The sequence below is a fragment of the Hibiscus syriacus genome, unplaced genomic scaffold (assembly GCF_006381635.1).
Source record: "Hibiscus syriacus cultivar Baekdansim isolate YM2019G1 unplaced genomic scaffold, ASM638163v2 tig00111769_pilon, whole genome shotgun sequence".
Taxonomy (NCBI): Eukaryota; Viridiplantae; Streptophyta; class Magnoliopsida; order Malvales; family Malvaceae; genus Hibiscus; species Hibiscus syriacus.
In genome coordinates this window covers 4,017,011-4,037,484 of record NW_024063172.1, presented here as the reverse complement: position 1 = coordinate 4,037,484, position 20,474 = coordinate 4,017,011, and the positions used below count along the sequence as shown (strand labels likewise).

Here is a 20,474-nt window from a genome sequence, read left to right as displayed (position 1 = left end):
ATATAATATACGATTTTAACCAACTTTTTTCCGGATTTGCCAAAATGACCAACAAAATCGCAATGCGATCGCTAATTCGCAACGCGATCTCCATTATCGCAAATTCGCGTTGCATTTTCGCAATGCGATAGTTGAAAATCGCGTTGCGATGGTCTACAGTATCGTTGCGATTTTCCCAATTCGCAATGCGAATAAGTAAATCGCAACGCGAATTGGGAAAATCGCAATGCGATACTTACTATCGCAATACGATAATACAAAATCGCAACGAGATACTTACTTTCGCAACGCGATACTGACTTTCGCAACGTGATTTACATAGCGCCATTCGTATTAACGCGTATTTTTTTTTCAAATTCCAAACACGTATTTTTTCTTAATAAATCGGAAAATGAACCGTCCACAGTAATCGCAACTCATAACCTCAAACCCAAAAACACAACACTCAGTCCCATCTCCATCTCTCACTCTCTACGGCGAAATCCGTACCCATCTCCGAAGATTTCCGTCCCCATCGCCGGCGAAATCCCTCACAACCATTCACAGTCAAAAATCCCTCACAATCATTCAGAAATGGAAAATCAACCTCCGAGGGTTAGTTTTTTTTATTTTTATTTTGAAATTTTTGCATTATTTTAGGTTTTTCATATTGAGATTGATGATAAGTTTACTGGTAATTTCAATAATAGATTAACCATTTCACTTAGATTTCTTATTAAATTCATTCGATTGCTGCCAATACTGCTAAACTGTTTAGCCTGTGAAGTTAGTATTTGTCTTTGCTTTGTCTTTTGGTTGAAGTAATGCAGAAGAAGAATAGTTTTGAGAATGAAAATCGCAACGCGGAAATAACTATCGCAACGCGAAATAAAAATCGCAACGCGAAACCAAAATCGCATTGCGATTTTCATTTCGCATTGCGATTTTCATTTCGCGTTGCGATTTTTATTTCGCGGTTGCGATTGTCTGGTCGCGATAGTCATTTCGCGTTGCGATTCTCTCGTTGCGATAGTCATTTCCGCGTTGCGATTCTCATTATCTCGTTGCGATTTTCATTTCAACCAAAAGACAAAAACAGTGTTGCAAATTTTAGTTTCAAGAATAAACTACTATTTATGTTTATTGTTTTGTTTTTGGTATATCTTGACAGTGTAATTTTTGGTATATCTAACTTGGTATGTTTATTGTTTTTTTGTAGAAATTTTTTTCGGCTTCATTGACATTAAGGAATAAAGTTAGCCTAGCCACTACAATTGCTTCGAAGCTTTCACCTGCACAAAGAAAATTGTTTGAAGAAACCTGCTTCGGGCCATGGCTGAGAGTACAGCATCCGAGTGGAGATGCTAGTTTGACCCATTTGTGGCTTCAGACCATGACTAGCGATCTACCCAACAGTATACAACGTGGTGAGGAAGAGATATGGTTTCATTTTCCACCGGCGTATACTTGTTTTGGGCGGAAGGAGTTCTGCTTAATCACTGGTCTACGATTCGGACACGATGATGTAGGCCGGTACACTCGTCATATCACCCGCCCATCATGGTTATCCAGGGTTTTTCCTGATGAGTCAATAGAGAAGCCGAACTTACACGTCGACGACATGAAGAAATTGTTTAGTAAGAAAGATGGTTTTACTCGGATGAATGACGTCGATGTTGTCCGAGTATGCCTTCTACTACTTTTGTATGCCGGCTTTCTAGGCAGAGAGGCCAGACAACCTATTCCTCAGGAGCTAATATTATTGGTAGAGGACCTAAATGCATGTAATCTATTTCCGTGGGGTTCGTATATATGGAAAGCTACCTGGACTAAGTTGTCGTCTGCCTTTGATGACCGCAAAAGTTTGCGGGGCGATGGGTCGAAATACACTTTGTCAGGCTTTGTTTGGGCCTTTAAGGTAAGAATTTCCATATAATGTTTTCAAAATTATAATTAATTATTTAACAATTACTAATGTTTGTTATTATATTGTTTGTAGATTTGGATATTCGAGGCTTTCCCCAGCATGCGGACATATGCATTAAAATCCTCAGATGATATTCCTAGGAGGCCATATGCGACAATAAATAATGTAAGTTAACACAAATAATATCATATATAAACAAGTTATTAATAGTAGACGTTTAACTTTGTTTAGTTTTTATATTTTTAGGAGGCCAACACTCCATTAATGAGACTGACACCCACGGAGGCTGAGCTTGCCACTGATTGGTGGCAAGCTAGTCAGCGTTTTTTTGATGGCACGAATGATGAGCAGCCTCCACTTCCTCCACTTCGAGAGCCATCACCTCACCCAGAGCCATCACCTGATCGACCCGACTATACACCTCTACAACGAGAGCCATCACCTATCCCGTCACATCATCGAGTCTCTTCTCCACCATCACCTCATGATAGGCGACCGACAAAGATGCCACGACTTCTATCTCCCTGTTCTCCACCTCCACGGGATGAGTCAAGGGAGTTACGTGATGAGGTCAATGCCTTGCGTGAGGAGATCGGTACTCTACGCGATAACGATGGTGCATGGCGTGTGGAGGTGTCTACTTTACGTGGTGAGGTTGCCGCTCTACGTGAGATGGTAGTATCGTTGCAGAATGAGGTTCATACTCTACGCAATGAGGTAAGTTTAAGATTTTCCATATTTAACTTGATGATAAATTTACTCGTAATTTCACTTAAATTAACCATTTCACTTAGATTGCTTAGTAAATTTATTCGGTTGCTGCCAAAACTGCTAAACTTTTTACTTTAACACTGTGAAGTTAGTATTTGTCTTTGTTTTGTCTTTTGGTTGAAAGTTTGAAATATATTTATCTTTGTTTTCACTGTTTAAATATCATGTCTGTTTATTTACTGATATTTGTATTTTTATTTAGCGGACCGATAAGGTGGATGCTTTACGTCGGGTTTTTCTTGCACGACAGAGTTCACGCATCAGACAGCGTGCACGTGCTATTAAGTCTCCGTATACCCCAATAGTGCGAAGACACCGCAAGAAGAAGCCCGACTCGCCTATCATCCCTCAAGAGTCCACTCCTATCGTTGAAGAGGCCCCTATCATTCCTCGAGAGTCCCCTCCCACCGTTCAAGAGGCCACTGTCATCGTTGAAGAGGTCCCTCCCACCATTCAAGAGCCCGATTCACATGGCGTCATATATAGGATTCTTGAGAAACCCTCTGACGTGCCGGACATGATGGATTCAAGTTGGCTCTCGTATGAGTTACCGGCCAGTACCATACCGGTATCTGAAGATGAGAGGAAACAACTACCGGACACAATTCTGGATAACACCCTTTGGGCTAAGACCGCAGTTGATTTTTATCTACATGAGCGAAGCCAGGGGTGTTTCACTGACATATGCAAGCTCAATGATGATATCTATTTGTTGCTTGATCGGTCTTGGTGGGGCGTATTATTAGGGGTCGAAGACAATGGCTATTTCGATGGAGGAGTAAGTCTTATATTTTTCTTATATTTTCATTTGATTAATTTGTTTAAAAATTAATGTAATTCACTAATATATGTATTTTTTTGTAAAACAGCATATCGATGCGTGGGTGTCACGTCTACTAATAATTAGGAAACTTAAGGAAAATAAAAAAAATACACGGTATATAATAATGCCGACGGCTTTTAACGCAGTTCACTTGAAGAATCAACGAGATGAATCATTTGCGTTGGGCAATGGACAAGCTAAACTTTATCCTGCATGGTGGGAGGTCGATAAGGTTAGTGTTTATTTTAGATTGAGTTTAAAGGTATTCATAAATAAGTGCGCAAATGAATGAATTATTACTTATGATTGCAGGTGTTTATCCCTGTTTTGGAATGTAACCATTGGCTTCTCGTCGAGCTTCAGATCCCATCCCTTAAGGCAATAGTATATGACAGCATGATAAATTACATATCATTGGCTGATTTAAGAGATATTATTAAGGGATGGAGCTCTTATTTGGCTAAATACTTGGATGCGATAAATTATTGGACTCTTTCTGGAAACAAGAAGCCAAAGAAGCTCAATATTACAGTTAGCAGAGACGAGACCGCACCACAACAAACGAAAGGACCCAGAGGGGATTGTGGTCCTCTCGTATGCTTGGCGTTGGACCGTTTGATCACAGGAAGTATAAAGTATCTACCTCCCACTGATATAGATAGAGCTGCAGTAGGCTTGTGGTTTCGACATTATATGGCTAGATCGATATATACGAGACGCTGCCTACCTGCATCCGCGTTATAAAAATGTCCATAAACAATTGGTATGTTTATAGGCTTGTGGTTTGAAAATGTTTGGTTAAGTACCTAGAATTCAATAATTTGCTGTTTGTAGGTTTTAGATGTGTAGAAAGTGTTGTTTGAGCAAATGTTTGGTTTATGCAGGTTAATCTCAGAAGTGAGCTGCGTGAAAATGATGTATGGCTGCAAAAGTTGATTCAATAGTATAAGTGTTATTTTCTCTAATAATTATTGCTTATTTAATTGATTCAAAATGTTTGGTATGTATAAGTGTTATTGTTTAATTGATTTGTAAAAGGTGATTTGTAAAAGTTGATTTGTTTAATTGATGTTAACATAATTCTTATTTGTGCTTGTTTAATTGATTGAAATGTAATGGTTGATTTTGTTGATTTCAATCTGCATTATGTTTGAAGGCAAAAAGTACTATCGCAATGCGAAATGAAAATCGCAACGAGAGAATTGCAACGCGAAAATGAAAATCGCAACACGAAATTAAATTCGCGTTGCGATTTTCATTTCGCATTGCGATTCCCTCGTTGCGATTTTCATTTCGCATTGCGAAATTAGCGTTGCGATTTTCATTTCGCATTGCGATTCTCTCGTTGCAATTTTCATTTCGCATTGCGATAGTAATTTCCGCGTTGCGATGGACATTAAGATGATTGCCTATTAAGTGATAACAAGGAACAGATCATAGCAATTTTCAAACTCAAGTTACTAATACATGCCTAACTAAAAATGTTAAAAGTTCACACATAAAATCTATATAATACAACGTTTGCATTTAAAAATCACCTAAGTTAACAGTCCCAAAAGGTGAAGCCAGTTGTGATTGGGATTTTAAAGATGATTGTGATTTTGATTGCCTTTTTCTTGACACCATATGAGCTTTGGATTTTGATGATGATCCATATTTTGGTAGAGGAAAAGATGATTGCGATGGCACTGGTGATCTACATGTCAACCTTGTATGACCACTTTCCTTGCACCGACTACATGTCGATCTCTTCTTCTCTTCACCCTTAGACGGTATACGATCGTGACTTTTTTGTCGGCCAGGTAGCCTTCTGTCCATGGCTGGTGGCAAAACTGTTTGTAAGTCATCTGGTATGTCCCACTCAAAAGTATGTGAAATAGGGTAGACAATCTCGGCATAAGTCTGTCGATATACTTCTGTAGTGTAGCAATCCATAGCGTATGTGCTTGAATCATCTTGGTTTAGATGAAGAGCAACTTTTATAACATGGCCACATGGATAACCAGATGTTTGCCATTTCATACAACTACACGTCCTTGCATTTAGATCGACAAGCCCATTTAAGTTATTATCCAGTACTTCAAACAAAGTGTTTGAACATGGTTCAACTCTCCATGACGTTGACTTCACAACACGTTTCGTTATCTTTTTTTCAGTCCATGGTGTAACACGATGTTCCAATGTTCCTGTAAATTTAAATAAATAATACTTAGTAAAATATATGATAAGTTACGAATTCAAAGAAATAATACCTGCATGGTTTCTTTTCTTGTAGTACCACTGTTGAATAGAGGCTCGAAAAAACTCCATTAACATAGTAATGGGTAATTTCCGGGAATGACGACTTAGAGCGTTAATTGATTCTGCACTATTAGACGTCATGAAACCATATCTTGCTCCAAGTTGATGTACTCTTGACCATCTTTCAAACCCGACATCTTCTAGTGTTTGAGCATACTGAGGCAAAACACGTCTTAAACAGTTTATATGCTTATTGAAATCCACTTCCCGATAAGCCTTTACAGCCTTCCAGTATGTCTATTTGTGCTTTTTTATACCAGCAGACCTTGATTTTAGATTTCTATACAAATGAACACCACAAAGTCCATGAAAAGCATCTGGGAAACACCTTCTAACAGCGTTGTCAATTGAGTTTGCCCTATCGGATATGATTGTCAGATTGCTAATAGGACCTATGCAATCCCTAAGATGCCCCATAAACCATGTCCATGAATCAGAGGTTTCAGATTTGCCAACCCCGTAAGCTATTGGCAATATCCCATTGTTAGCATCCATGGCTACTACTAATAAGTTTACTCCAAGGTATCGACCTTTCAAATGTGCTCCGTCAACTATAATAACTGGGCGCATGCAAGTAATAAACGAACGAATCTACAAAATAATATACACAAGAAATATAATCATTTAAATGTGAAATGCATGTAACTAACAGAAATGAGTCAACAGAATTATATTGATTTACTAACCACAGCACCAATGGCGATAAACAGCAACTCAAAGCGTCCATCTCTATCTGTTTTGATATGAGTTACCGACCCAGGATTTTTCAGCTTTAAATTGTGACAATAAGCCGGCAGTTGGGCAAACGATGCTTCTGGTGACCCCCTCAACAATTCCAAGGCATAACATTTGGCTCTCCAAGCTTGAGAATATGATATACTAATCTTGAACCGAGCATTCATGTCAGTCATAATTTCATGTCCCCGATATACCCTGCCATTCAAAAACATTAACTCAGCCAGAAAACCACCCAACACCTTTTGTTTGCCTGTCTATGGTGAGGAAAAACTTGGGTTCTTGAACATGTATGTTTATCAATAAAAGTCCTAACTTGAAACATTGCACAATCTTTTATCCTCTTTGCAATCATACGCCACGTACAGTTTTTGTCAATCGTACACCTTGTTTCGAAACGATCTTTGCTTGATTTGTTAACTTTTAGTTGATAGCCATCTTCCACACATTTCGTATACAAAGCTATCTTCAAGTCTTTCTTTGTATCAAAACAATCATCTTTCTTGATACGAATAACTTTTGTGTAACAATCAACTGCTTTCTTTGCCAACTCTTCTTCCGGTAACTGAAGTAATTCTGGCATATTCCAGTTATACTCCCGTGGCATTTTCTTTTCTTCGGGGACTTTTTCTTCTTCTTTTTCTTCTTCAGGATTATATGAATTACAGAATGGATGTTCAACATGTTCATTCACAGTCGTAACTTCCTCCTCATTATCATCAACAACATCTTCCTCGGCAACGGGTGTTTCATCATCAAAATTCGGGTATTGACCAATATCAAAATCATTACACGCAGGGTCTATTTCTTCTTCTGAAACATCATCAAAATTCGTGTATTGACCAATATCAAAGTCCGGGTATTGACCAAGATCAAATTTCGAATACTGACTAGTACTCACAATTTTTTCTCTTGGCTCATCATCGTCTAATTGGTCAATACGAAAACCGGAATTTGGTGCTGAAAGTTGATTTGGATTTGGATTAGAGAAAGGCTGTGGGTTTTTTGACCCACTTAGTTGATTACTACCCGCCACTGACCCAACAATACTACTTCTAGGTTCAACAACATACAATGTAACATCATCACTTGAAACATTAATATAAGCAATGAATCGTTCAACATCTTCATTGTCGGTTAACAAATAAACTTTACCATTTCTCTGATAAGATAACCTAAATCCACTTAGGGGCTCTAAATTCAATTTATTTGAAACACGTAACATTAGGGTTTCATAAGTTAACTTCTTTAATGACAGTTTTAGTTGAAGATTCATGGGTAAAGGCATATATTGTAAAACACCATGAACATTCTCCCATAACCCTCCAAAACACAAATCTATCCAAACATGATCAACATTAGATGATTTCATGGTTGTAACTAAACAAACGAGATGCGAAACTAAGACCTGTTGCCGGATGAGGAAGGATGTCGTTGGATATTTGAACGAATGTCGTCGGAGAGAGTGATAGATGGAGATGGAATGAGTTGCGATTTAGGGATTTAGGTTATGAGTTGTTGCTTCTGCGTATATATATACACTCAAAATTTGGCTTGCGAAACTAAAACCTGTTGCGAACTTTGAAACTCGCATTGTGATTCTGTATTATCTCGTTGCGAAAGTCAGAATCGCGTTGCGAAAGGCAATCATTTGACCATCGCAATGCGAAATGCAAATCGCAACGATAGAATCGCAATGCGAAATGAAAAAGGCAACGAGGATTAATATGCATAAACTTTTAACAATTATTATTGAATTCTAGGTACTTAACCAAACATTTTCAAACCAAAAGGAGTATATATGTTAACAAAACTTGCATTATGTGTATTTTATGTGTGCACTTTTAACATTTTCAGTTAGGCATGTATTAGTAACTTGAGTTTGAACATTGCTATGATCTGTTCAGTTGTCATCACTTATTAGACATTCATTTGACTATCGCAACGCGAAAATGGCTATCGCAACGCGAAAATGGTTATCGCAACGAGAAAATTGCAATGCGAAATGAAAATCGCATTGCGATTTTCTCGTTGCGATTTTCATTTCGCATTGCGATTTTCTCGTTGCGATTTTCATTTCGCATTGCGATTTTCTCGTTGTGATTTTCATTTCGCGTTGCGATAGTCTATTTTGCCTTCAACATAAAGCAGATTGAAAATCAACAAATCAACTATTACATTTCAACACAAATTATGTACACATCAATTAAACAAATCAAGATTTACAAATCATCTTTTACAAATCAATTAAACAATCAAAAAATAATAATTATTCTTATTTCTTCATCAATTATTGAATCAATGAATCAACAATTTTGTGACCCCGTACATCCATTTCACGCAGCTCACTTAAGGATTAACCTGCAGAAACCAAACATTTGCTCAAACAAGACTTCCTACACATCTAAAACCTACAAACAGCAAATTATTGAATTCTAGGTACTTAACCAAACATTTTCAAACCAAAAGGAGTATATATGTTAACAAAACTTGCATTTGACTTACCAATTAACAATGGACACTTTCATAACGCGGATGCAGGTAGGCAGCGTCTCGAATATATTGCTCTAGCCATATAATGCCGAAACCATAAGCCTACTGCAGCTTTATCTCTATCGGTGGGAGGTAAAAACTCTGTGCTTCCCGTCGTCAAACGCGCCAAGCAAAGGCATACGAGAGGACCACAATCCCCTCTGGCTCCCGGCGATTGCTGTGGCGCGGTCTCGTCTCTGACAACTGTGACATTGAACTTCTTTGGCTTCTTGTGTCCAGAATGACTCCAATACTTAATCCCATCCAAGAATTTAGCCAAATGAGAGCTCCATCCCTTGAAAATATCTCTCAAATCAGACAGTGATATGTAATTGATCATGCTGTCATACACTATTATCTTCAGGGATGGGAGCTGAAGTTGGACGAGAAGCCAGTGACGACGTTCCAAAACAGGGATAAACACCTGCGATCATAAGTAATAATTCATTTATTTGCGCACTTATTTATTAACACCTTTAAAAAATTTAAAAAATAAACACTAACCTTATCGACCTCCCACCATGCAGGATAAAGTTTAGCTTGTCCATTGCCCAACAAAAATGATTCATCTCGTTGATTCTTCAAGTGAACTGTGTGAAAAGCCATCGGCATTATTGTATATAGCGAATTTTTTTTTATTTTTCCTAAGCTTCCTTATTATTAGTAGACGTGACACCCACGCATCGATATGCTATTTTACAAAAAAATACATATATTAGTGAATTACATTAATTTTTAAACAAATTAATCAAAATCATATATAAGACAAATATAGTCTTACCTCCCCATCCAAATAGCCACTGTCTTCAACCCCTAATAGCACACCCCACCAAGACCGATCAAGCAACAAAAACATTTCATCGTTGAGTTTGCTGATGTCAGTGTAACACCCTTGGCTCCGCTCATGTAGATAAAAATCAACTGCGGTCTTAGCCCAAAGGGTATTATCCACAATTGTTTTCGGTAGTTGTCTCCTCTCCACTTCAGATACCGGAAGGGTACTAGCCGGTAACTCATACGAGAGCCAACTCTCATCCATCATGTCCGGAACCGGTGGGGGTTTCTCAATACTTCGATATTACCCCATGTGAATCGGGCTCTGGAATGGTGGGAGGGACCTCTTCAACGATGACAGTGGCCTCTTGAACGGTGGGGGGGGGGGAATCTTGAGTGAGAATAGGGGCCTCTTGAACGATTGGAGGGGACTCTTGAGGGATGACCGGTGAGTCGGGCTTCTTCTTGCGGAGTCTTCGCACCATTGGGGTGAACGGAGACGTAATAGCACGTCCACGCCGTCTGATGCGTGAACTCCGTCGTGCAAGGAAAACCCGACGTAAAGCATCCACCTTATCGGGCCGCTAAAAAAAATTAATACATAAATCAGTAAATAAACAGACATGATATTAAACAAAGACAAATATGTTTCAAACTAGCATTGTATTCACCCAAATCATTATTCTATCATAGTTCACAAAATGCTCAGATAACATTCCAGAAGTAAGCACTTATATAAACATTTAAAAGGACAACATATATAAACATTCCAGAAGAAGAATAGTTTACTTTCGCAACACGAAACTTAAAATCGCAACGCGAAATGACTATCGCAACGCGGAAATGGCTATCGCAATGCGAAATGAAAATCGCAACGACAAAATCGCAACGCGAAATGAAATCGCAACGACAAAATCGCAACGCGAAACACAAATCGCATTGCGATTTTCATTTCGCGTTGCGATTTTGTCGTTGCGATTTCATTTCGCGTTGCGATTTTGTCGTTGCGATTTTCATTTCGCATTGCGATAGCCATTTCCGCGTTGCGATAGTCATTTCGTGTTGCGAAAGTAAACTATTCTTCTTCTGCAAATTGAAACTTGAATGGATTGCATTACTTCAACCAAAAGACAAAAACAAAACCAAAAACAAATACTAACAAAACCAGATTGGCAGCAACCGAATGAATTACGAGTATGAAAAATCTTAAACTTACCTCGTTGCGTAGAGTATGAACCTCATTCTGCAACGATGCTACCATCTCACGTAGAGCGGCTACCTCACCGCGTAATGTAGACACCTCAACACGCCATGCACCATCGTCTTTGCGTAAAGTACCGACCTCCTCACGCAAGGCATTGACCTCATCACGTAACTCCCCTAACTCATCCCGTTGAGGTGGAGGTGGAGAACAGGGAGATAAACGTCGTGGCATCTTTGCCGGTCGCCTATCTTGCGGTGATGGTGGAGAAGAGGCTCGATGATGTGACAGAATAGGTGATGGCTGTCGTTGTGGAGGTGTATAGCCGGGTCGATCAGATGATGGCTCTGGGTGGGATGATAGCTCTGGGCGAGGTGATGGCTCCCGAAGTGGAGGCTGCTCATCAACCGTTCCATCAAAAAAACGCTTACTAGCTTGCCACCAATCAGTGGCAAGCTCAGCTTCCGTGGGTGTCAGCCTCTGTAGAGGAGTGTTGGCCTCCTAACAATATAAAAGCTCAAACAAAGTTAAATGTGTACTAGTAATAACTTGTTTATAAACATATGGTAGTATTTATGTTAACTTACATTATTTATTGTCGTATACCGTAGTAAATCTTCCCATTGCAAGGTTCGTTTCCTCTTCCAGGAAATAGCCCTGGGAATATTATTTGAAGTTTTTATTGCATATGTCTTCATGGCGGGAAAGGCCTCAAATATCCAAATCTACAAACAATATAATAACAAACATTAGTAATTGTTAAATAATTACTTATAATTTTGGAAACATTATATAAAAATTCTTACCTTAAAGGCCCAAATAAAGCCTGTCAAAGTGTATTTGGAACCATCGCCATGCAAACTTTTTCGATCATCCAAGGCAGACGATAACTTATTCCATGTAGCTTTCCATAAATACGAGCCCCACGGAAACAGGTTCCACGCATTTAGGTCTTCTACCAATTTGATTAGATCATTTGGAATAGGTTGTCTGGCCTCTCTGCCTAAAAAGCTGGCATGCAAAAGAATTAGAAGGCATACTCGGACAACGTCGATGTCATCCATCCGAGTAAAACCATCTTTATTATTCAAAAATCTTGTCAGGTCTTCTACGTGTAGACTCGGCCTCTCCAGCTCAGGAAAAACCCGGGATAGCCATGATGGGCGGGTAATGTGTCTAGTGTACCGACCTACATCATCGTGTCCGAAGCGTAGACCGGTGATTAAGCAAAACTCCTCCCGCCCAAAACACGTATACGCCGGTGGAAAATCAAACCATATCTCTTCATCACGACGTTGTATAGTCTCTGGTAGATCTCTAGTCATGGTTTGAAGAAACAGGTGTGTCAACATCGCATCTCCACCGTGATGTTGTACTTTCAGCCATGGCCCGAAGCATGTATCCTCAAACATTTTTCTTTGTGCAGGTGAAAGCTTCGACGCAATTGTTTTGGCCAGGCTGACTTTATTTCTCAAGGTCAATTGAGCCGAATAAAAGTTCTACAAAAACAATAAACATACTAAATTAGATATACCAAAAACTACACTGTGAAGATATACCAAAAACAATAATAAACATAAATAGTAGTAGTTTATTCTTCAAACTTAAATATGCAACACTGTGAATTTCGTATTTGTCTTTGTTTTTTGGTTGAAGTAATGCAATTCATTCAAGTTTCAATTTGCAGAAGAAGAATAGTTTCTGAAAATGAAAATCGCAACACGAAAATGACTATCGCAACGAGAGAATCGCAACGCGAAACTAAAATCGCGTTGCGATTTGCATTTCGCGTTGCGATTCTTGGTTGATTTAATAAGCAATCTAAGTGAAATGGTTAATCTATTATTGAAATTACCAGTAAACTTATCATCAATTTCAATATGAAAAACCTAATAATAATGCAAAAATTTCAAAAAGAAAATAATTAAAAAAACTAACCCTCGTTGGTTGATTTGGTTGATTTTCCATTTCTGATTGTGAGGGTGGCTCTGAGAGATTTAGATAGACGGATTTCGCCGGAGATGGGGACGGATTTCGTCGGAGATGGGTGAGAGAGTGAGAGATGGAGATGGGACTGAGTTGTGATTTTAGGTTTTAGGTTATGAGTTGCGATTACCGGATATACTGTGGACAGTTCAGTGTTCCAATATATTAATATTCATGTTTGGAATTTAAAAATAAAATACTTGGACAGGATACTAATGGCGCTTTGAAAATCGCATTGCGATTATGTAAATCGCGTTGCGAAAGTCAGTATCGCGTTGCGAAAGTAAGTATCTCGTTGCGATTTTGTATTATCGCATTGCGATAGTAAGTATCGCATTGCGATTTTCCCAATTCGCGTTGCGATTTACTTATTCGCATTGCGATTTTCCCAATTCGCGTTGCGATTTACTTATTCGCATTGCGAATTGGGAAAATCACAATGATACTGTAGACCATCACAACGCGATTTTCAACTATCGCATTGCGAAAATACAACGCGAATTTGCGATAATGGAGATCGCGTTGCGAATTAGCGATCGCATTGCAATTTTGTTGGTCATTTTGACAAATCCGAAAAAAATTGATTAAAATTGTATATTATATGTGATTTTTTGTCACTGATGTTATTTTCTCTTTATTTTATTTGCTGTGGCTGACTATCGTTTTCTCTTGAAATATATACCCAGGGACCATTTTTGTGAAACATGTGAAGTGAGGTGACGAAACAGTAAGAGAGATTGTAAAACTAGTGAGAGATCTATGGGTTCTTAATGATGGCAACGGTTCGTTTTTGCTTTTTGGGATTTATCAGATGAATGCAGTTGAAAATACCCTCTTTTTCTTCTTCTTCTTCATCCTCTTTGCTTATTTCACTTTTTTTATGGACGTTGAAATCATGGGTTTTTAGTCCCCAGCTCTCTTTTTTTTTCTTTCTTTCTCAGTGTCCATTTCTTTCCAAAAAGGCTACAATTTTGAGGAATCTAAAGCTATACAATTTGAGCTAGTGGGTTTCTTTATTCCCTTTTTTGTTTGATTCAATGATTCCTTTTTTTTTGCTTGTTTGAAAAGTTTGAAACTTTTGGTCCAAAGAGCTCTTCTTGCATCCCAGTGGAGTTAGCTCTTGCATCTCTGGGTTTTCAAGCTTGAATTACTTGGATTTTGAGGTATTTCTGTATACTTATTTTAGTTTGATGCTTGTAGGTCTATGTATTTGAGTACAAGATGACTAGCTTAAAGGGTTTGTTGTGCTTGACTGGAAATTTTAATGTTTGTGGCTTGATTATCTTGAATGGGGCACTGGCCCTTGAAAATGAAAGCTTTGTTTTCGACGAAAAGACTGTGAGAGCTTCAAGCTTGGTGCTTCGGACAGTTTTGCTGGATAATTGATGGGATGTGAGAATTTAGGTGCTGTTGTAATGGTCATAATCAAGTAGAGTAATGGAATTGCGATTTCTTTTTATTTGTTTGTTTAAGTTAAAAGAGATTCTACGGAGGAACGCGTTAATGCTTTGACCATGACCAGGGGTGTTGGAGATAGGGTACTCAAGGATGCGAATGTTAACGTTAGTGATCATCTTCGAAATCACATTCATTTAACTAACTGTATTCACTTGAAGAATCATATGCATAAGCACAGCCCCATGTTGGCCGACCGATCGCTTATGAGGGACCTTATAGTCCTTCAATGGTCGCGCTCCCTCAGGGACCCTACTGCTAGTCCTCCCTCTTGGCACTCTCCATCAGTTGTTGATTTTCTTTACAAGAAGGGTAATAAGGATGCTGTTCGGGAGGCGAGAAGGTCTTTGAGCGTCGATAAGCAGAGTGATGGAAGGAGGCTCTCAGCAAGCTCACCGCCTTTAGATAATTTTGCAGCTTCAAAAGTTGCAATGGGTGAAGCTAGTGCAGTACCGGCAACTAGTGATCGTAATAATAAGAGTGGAGCTAGAGATAGTAGAAGAATGAGAGAAGAATCTGGTAGGAGAAGTAGTAGGGTTGACCTTATGGGTGAAACCAAGGAGCCTGTAATGGAGCAAGATGGTAATGATTTGCCTCCTGATGCAATCTCTGGTAATTCCAGACTTAAAAATAGAAAGAGTAAAAAAGCTAAGGGGAAGCAAGCAAAAGGTTTTCAGATCAAGATTCTGTCTGAGCAATTGAATGATGTCCCCGTGGATAATGATGATGTAGCATCTTCAAATGCCAACCTTTGTGGAAGGCATATTAGACCAGAGATAACTCGTGGGGAACCTGAAGTTGTCATACGTGGTCAGTCAAGTGGATTAAACAGGAGGAGAAGATGCAAGTTTCGAGGGACAAGAAGAGCTCGGGCTGCTCCTTCCTCTAGAGAGGTTGGAGGCCAAAATGATTTGTCAATGGCTTCTAATTCATTTGCTCAGGGTTCTTTGCATCAAAAGTATGGTATGGAAGAGGAAGAAAATGAATATGATGATCGAAATGTAACTAGGGCCCCTAGAAATGGGTGTGGGATCCCTTTTAATTGGTCCAGAATTCATCACCGGGGTAAAACTTTCCTTGACATAGCAGGGAGGAGCTTTTCTTGTGGTTTATCGGATTCTAGATTAAGGAAAGGTCGAGCAGGTTCCCATGGAAGAAATGCTCCTGAAATGCCTGTGGAATCTGATCCATCAAGCTTATCTGCAAAATCCGAGGCGGAGGTGCTGCCTCTTCTAATCGAGGCATCTGGATCTCTGGACAGCCCTGAGAATGCTCGTTGGGTGAATGACTATTCTGGGGAGTTAGGTATATTTGCTGATAACTTATTGAAGCATAATGCTGATTCCAACCTTGCCTCTGAAGCTAGATTCAGTGAACAACGCAAACTGAGTGGGAACCTTTGTGGCAGGCACCAAAATATAACACAAAAATATATGCCAAGAACTTTTAGAGACCTTGTTGGACAAAACTTGGTATCACAAGCCCTTTCCAATGCCGTTATGAAAAGGAAGGTTGGATTCCTTTATGTCTTTTATGGACCTCATGGAACTGGAAAAACTTCCTGTGCTCGGATATTTGCCAGAGCTTTGAATTGTCAGTCGCCTAAACAGCCTAAACCGTGTAGCTTTTGCAATTCTTGTATTTCACATGATATGGGAAAGAATCAAAATATTCGGGAAGTTGGTCCTATAAGTAATTTTGACTTTGAAAGTATCATGGACCTCCTGGATAATATGGTCATGTCTCAGTTGCCTTCACCGTACAGGGTTTTCATATTTGATGACTGTGATACTTTGTCCCCCGACTGTTGGAGTGACATATCAAAGGTCATTGATCGAGTGCCCAGGCGTGTGGTTTTCATTCTTGTCAGTTCAAGTCTTGATATTCTGCCTCATATAATCGTGTCCAGGTGTCAGAAATTTTTCTTCCCCAAACTGAAGGATGCGGATATCATTTATACCGTGCAGTGGATTGCATCCAGAGAGGACATCGGAATTGAGAAAGATGCACTTAAACTGATTGCATCTCGATCCGACGGATCACTGAGGGATGCAGAAATGACACTTGAGCAGCTCAGTTTGCTCGGGCAAAAAATCTCTGTTCTTCTGGTTCAGGAACTGGTGAGTTTATAGACTACAGTATAATAGCGGATAACACCATGCAGTGGTATTTTTATAGCCTGTTGTAATATTATGGATCTGATTCACAGGTTGGGCTTATCTCTGATGAAAAGCTGGTGGACCTTCTCGATCTTGCATTATCTGCGGACACCGTAAACACTGTAAAGAGTTTGAGGGTGATAATGGAAACTGGTGTGGAGCCTTTAGCTTTGATGTCACAGCTTGCTACAGTGATTACAGACATTCTTGCTGGCAGTTACAATTTCACTAAAGAAAGGCATAGAAGGAAGTTCTTTCGACGAAAACCGTGTGAGAGTCTTAAAATGGAAATTTAATCTTCTGTTTTATAATACTAAATAATTCATTTCATCTTGAACTCCGTAGTACCGTAGTAGTTGTATATATGCTCCCGATAAAGTTTCATATCTGTGAATCTTACTCAGTGTTGCTTCTTGATCATTAACCGATGTATGCTATGCAGTGTCCAAAGAAGATATGGAGAAACTACGCCAAGCTTTGAAAACATTATCCGAGGCGGAAAAACAACTGAGGATGTCAAATGACAAACTAACATGGCTAACCGCCACTTTGCTTCAACTTGCTCCTGATCAGCAGTATATATTGCCTACATCTTCCAGTGGCACTAGTTCTCATCATATCCCCTTGCTTCTAAGCGATGTGGACAGAAGAGATGAGCTCCGTAATGGTTCTAGAGGCCTGCCAAAAAATTCTAGGTCGGAAAATCTCCATGCTGGAAATTCAGGGGATTTTGGAACTAGCAACGTCAACGGTATACATTTTGATAAGAAGAGGCATGTTGTTCCCGGGATGGCTCCTCAAAAAACCTCCACAGCCCCTACTGGGAGGCAGAATCTGGTCAAAAACTGTACGGGAATCGAAGAAATTTGGTTTCAGGTGCTCGAGAAGATTCTAGTTAGTAGTCTGAAAGAGTTCTTATATAAAGAAGGAAAGCTGATCTCAGTCAGTTTCGATGCAGGTACATCCTACTTCGCACCATGCTCATCTTTGCATGCCTTGATCATACAGCTTTAACGTACTTTTAGATGGTAATTGTTGCCTGTTACTTTCTAAAATTACTATATTCAAGAAACCTTAGCAAACTTGAAGCCATAACACATGTTTTAATGGTTTATGGAATTTATCGAAGATCATGGCAGAACAAGATATCCCGCAAGTAGATTTCAATTGTTCTTTCTCATCTAGATTGTAGCTTCGTCATGATGGTTGCTTGATGCTTTATACATATTTTTTCTTTTGTTACTTGAGCTCTTTCGGGATTTGAATCTTTGTCGTTGGAACTAAGAGTCCAACTCTCTACCGGAGGAGTGCTTCTTCTCCTTTTAATCGATCGTTCTTTACTTCCAGCTCCAACTGTACAGTTGATGTTCAGTTCACGTATGACCAAATCTAAGGCTGAGAAATTTATGGGGCATATTTCGCAAGCATTTGAGTCTGTTCTTGGTTCGTCCGTGACGATTGAAATTAGATGTGAAGCGAAGAACGATGCTGGAACTGGGTTTCATGGACTTCTCAGTTTACCAGCTTCCGAGGGTGGTCCATCTCAGATGGTTATGGATCCAGAGTCTAATTCTAGGAATAGGATGCATAGAGCTGGGGTCGGCTCTCAAGTTCAACCGTTGCACCACGAATCTCTTGATGCAGGGGGTGAAATTGTTGAAATACCAGCTTCTCCAAGAGAATCCAAGGGTAACGAACGCGCTGATAACTTAAGCAGAAGAGGTTTAACACTGGCTGATGCTACGGCTTATAGGAAACCAACATTGGTGTCTATGTCAGGAAGACGGAAACCTGGGGAACTAGGTCAAAGTCGGAGCATCGTTAGGAGTAAGGTGTCCCCCGCACACGTAATTCAGCAGGCAGAAGGATGCACACAACAAAATGGGTGGTCCAAACTGAAAGCAGTCTCCATTGCAGAAATGCTCGAACAAGAGAACCTGTATGTGTGCATCTAGTGTTCAATTCATCGTTAAACAGCTGAATATCTTTTCATATCATCTTCAACTATGAATTAACGTCATATCGGTCACTTTCAGGAGATTGGAACCTAGGTCGAAAAGCTTGCTTTGCTGGAAAGCAACTAGAGTAACTCGTCGGAAGGTAATCCATATACTATCTTACCTGAAGAAAATGTATGATTATTTGGTCCACCCTTTTCTAAGACGCTTCCTTATGTCCCACAGCTCTCACGCTTGAAAATCCGGACACGAAGACCACGCTCATTGTTGAAGCTCATCGCATGTGCAAAATGTCTCTCGTCTAAATCTCCGAGGTAGGTACGACAAGGAAGATTTGGTGCATGACTAGATTGAATTCATATTTACATTTGTAATTAGCTATTTTCTTGCCGGTTCACAAGGTAAGTTCAAATGTGTCAAATTCATTTTCTTTGAATAAATCATTACAAATCCTTTCCGATGAGAAAAATATAGTGCAAACTCGTACTTCTAGTTTATGCAATCATGAAAGTTATTAGGCTCCCTTCCACTTTCATCCCGGAATATTTTAATTTTGTTGTGGATCCTGAATAAATTCGGATCAAACCAACACATGATAAAACTCATTAGACCCCAAGTTTTCTGGACTTGTTTTTGTCATCGAGACTTTGTTGATATAATCCCCTCCAATGGAGCCAAGGGCTGGTAGGTGCCTTGACCTCAAAAAAATGGTATATTTTTTATTCACTCCCTTCAAAAATTGTGAAGTTTTAATTGAATACAATAGTAAAATTGCACTCTTTTTATCCTAAATATAATTTTAATTATTTAAAATATATAAATTAAATATTTCTTCTTGTTCCGTAGCCAAAGTTATTGAAAGGATTTTCCATAATTCAAGTTCATAGTTCAAACACAGAAATTATATAATATAATATTTAAATAAAACACATTTTTTACTAATTAAATAAACATTGCGTTAATTTATACATATTATTTTAATGAAAACGTTTTATACACAAATTAACAGTTTATTTATAATGTCGTGGGCCATGATCATTGGATCTGAGATATTAGTAAAAGTATCTGTTAAAGAGATTCTATGCAGAGTGTGAGTTTGTCAAGGCCATCAAACTTGGTTCATCACTTGGAGAATGTTGTGGGGTCTATTCACATTGGTCGTGCAAAAAAAGAAAGTGACATCATATTTGAAGATGATCACAAGAACTCAATAATTATTGCAAGAGACAACGAATCAAGAAAATAGTTGGTGAATCTTACCATATTCAGTGTGAACATTTATCCAAAGAAAGAATACTACTAATGGATGTAATTAGATAGGATTGGGTTGGGTATCATTGATTTAGGGGATTTTGTATTAATTGGACAGATCTCAGTCGTTGATGTAAATCGATCTAGATCATTGATTGAGAGGGAGCTCAACTATAAATAGAGAGCCTCTCATCCTCATTTGTATTCATTCCTCCATTCTCTTGGAAAAGAATAATAAAACTCTGATGCATTTACTCTAGTTCTTATGTTATTTGTTCTTTATTCTCTTGGTGTTTGATGTTTCTCTCGGTGGTCAGGAGTAGTCACACTTGTATTTGCACATCATAGTCCAACCTTGGTGGCTTTGAGTAGTCATGTTGGTATTAAAGTTTCTGCATACTAAAAGTTTTGAGGGTTTGGTTGGGTTTACATGCTTATTAATCTTAAGTAAGGCTTACTTAGTCACAGAGAAGATCCAGAAGTATCAAAAAATGTCTAAGGTCACACGTCTTGTCATACCTTAATATTGATATTACAACAGTTTAGACATAGAATTTGACAATAACAAAGACAAAATAAAATTATCCCATTATTTTATCAATGTCATAATGTAGCCGTGTGG

General features: G+C 38.9%; 1 protein-coding gene across 3 annotated transcripts; it reads left to right on the top strand.

The window, feature by feature from the left end:
* The first annotated feature begins 1,643 nt into the window (after positions 1-1,643).
* Positions 1,644-19,130, top strand: LOC120169931 (protein STICHEL-like 3). Of its 3 annotated transcripts, none has more exons than XM_039177993.1 (7): positions 1,644-1,648; positions 14,852-16,604; positions 16,694-16,913; positions 17,086-17,601; positions 17,991-18,582; positions 18,680-18,743; positions 18,827-19,130. In XM_039177993.1, exons 1-7 carry the CDS (start codon positions 1,644-1,646, stop codon positions 18,917-18,919), a joined length of 3,243 nt encoding a protein of 1,080 aa, XP_039033924.1. In that variant the 3' UTR covers positions 18,920-19,130. The 3 variants fall into 3 exon arrangements, with proteins under 3 accessions (XP_039033924.1, XP_039033921.1, XP_039033923.1); XM_039177990.1 differs by lacking the exon at positions 1,644-1,648 and adding an exon at positions 13,954-14,032 and having other exon boundaries at positions 14,266-16,604; XM_039177992.1 differs by lacking the exon at positions 1,644-1,648 and adding an exon at positions 14,082-14,229 and having other exon boundaries at positions 14,266-16,604.
* Positions 19,131-20,474: the final 1,344 nt, after the last annotated feature.

Coding starts and splice junctions, on each gene's coding strand:
- LOC120169931 (XM_039177990.1), top strand. CDS start 14,544: ATGACCAGGGGTGTTGGAGATAGGGTACTCAAGGATGCGAATGTTAAC. Junction 16,914..17,085: donor GTTCTTTCGACGAAAACCGT/GTGAGAGTCTTA, acceptor TATGCTATGCAG/TGTCCAAAGAAGATATGGAG. Junction 18,583..18,679: donor ATGCTCGAACAAGAGAACCT/GTATGTGTGCAT, acceptor GGTCACTTTCAG/GAGATTGGAACCTAGGTCGA.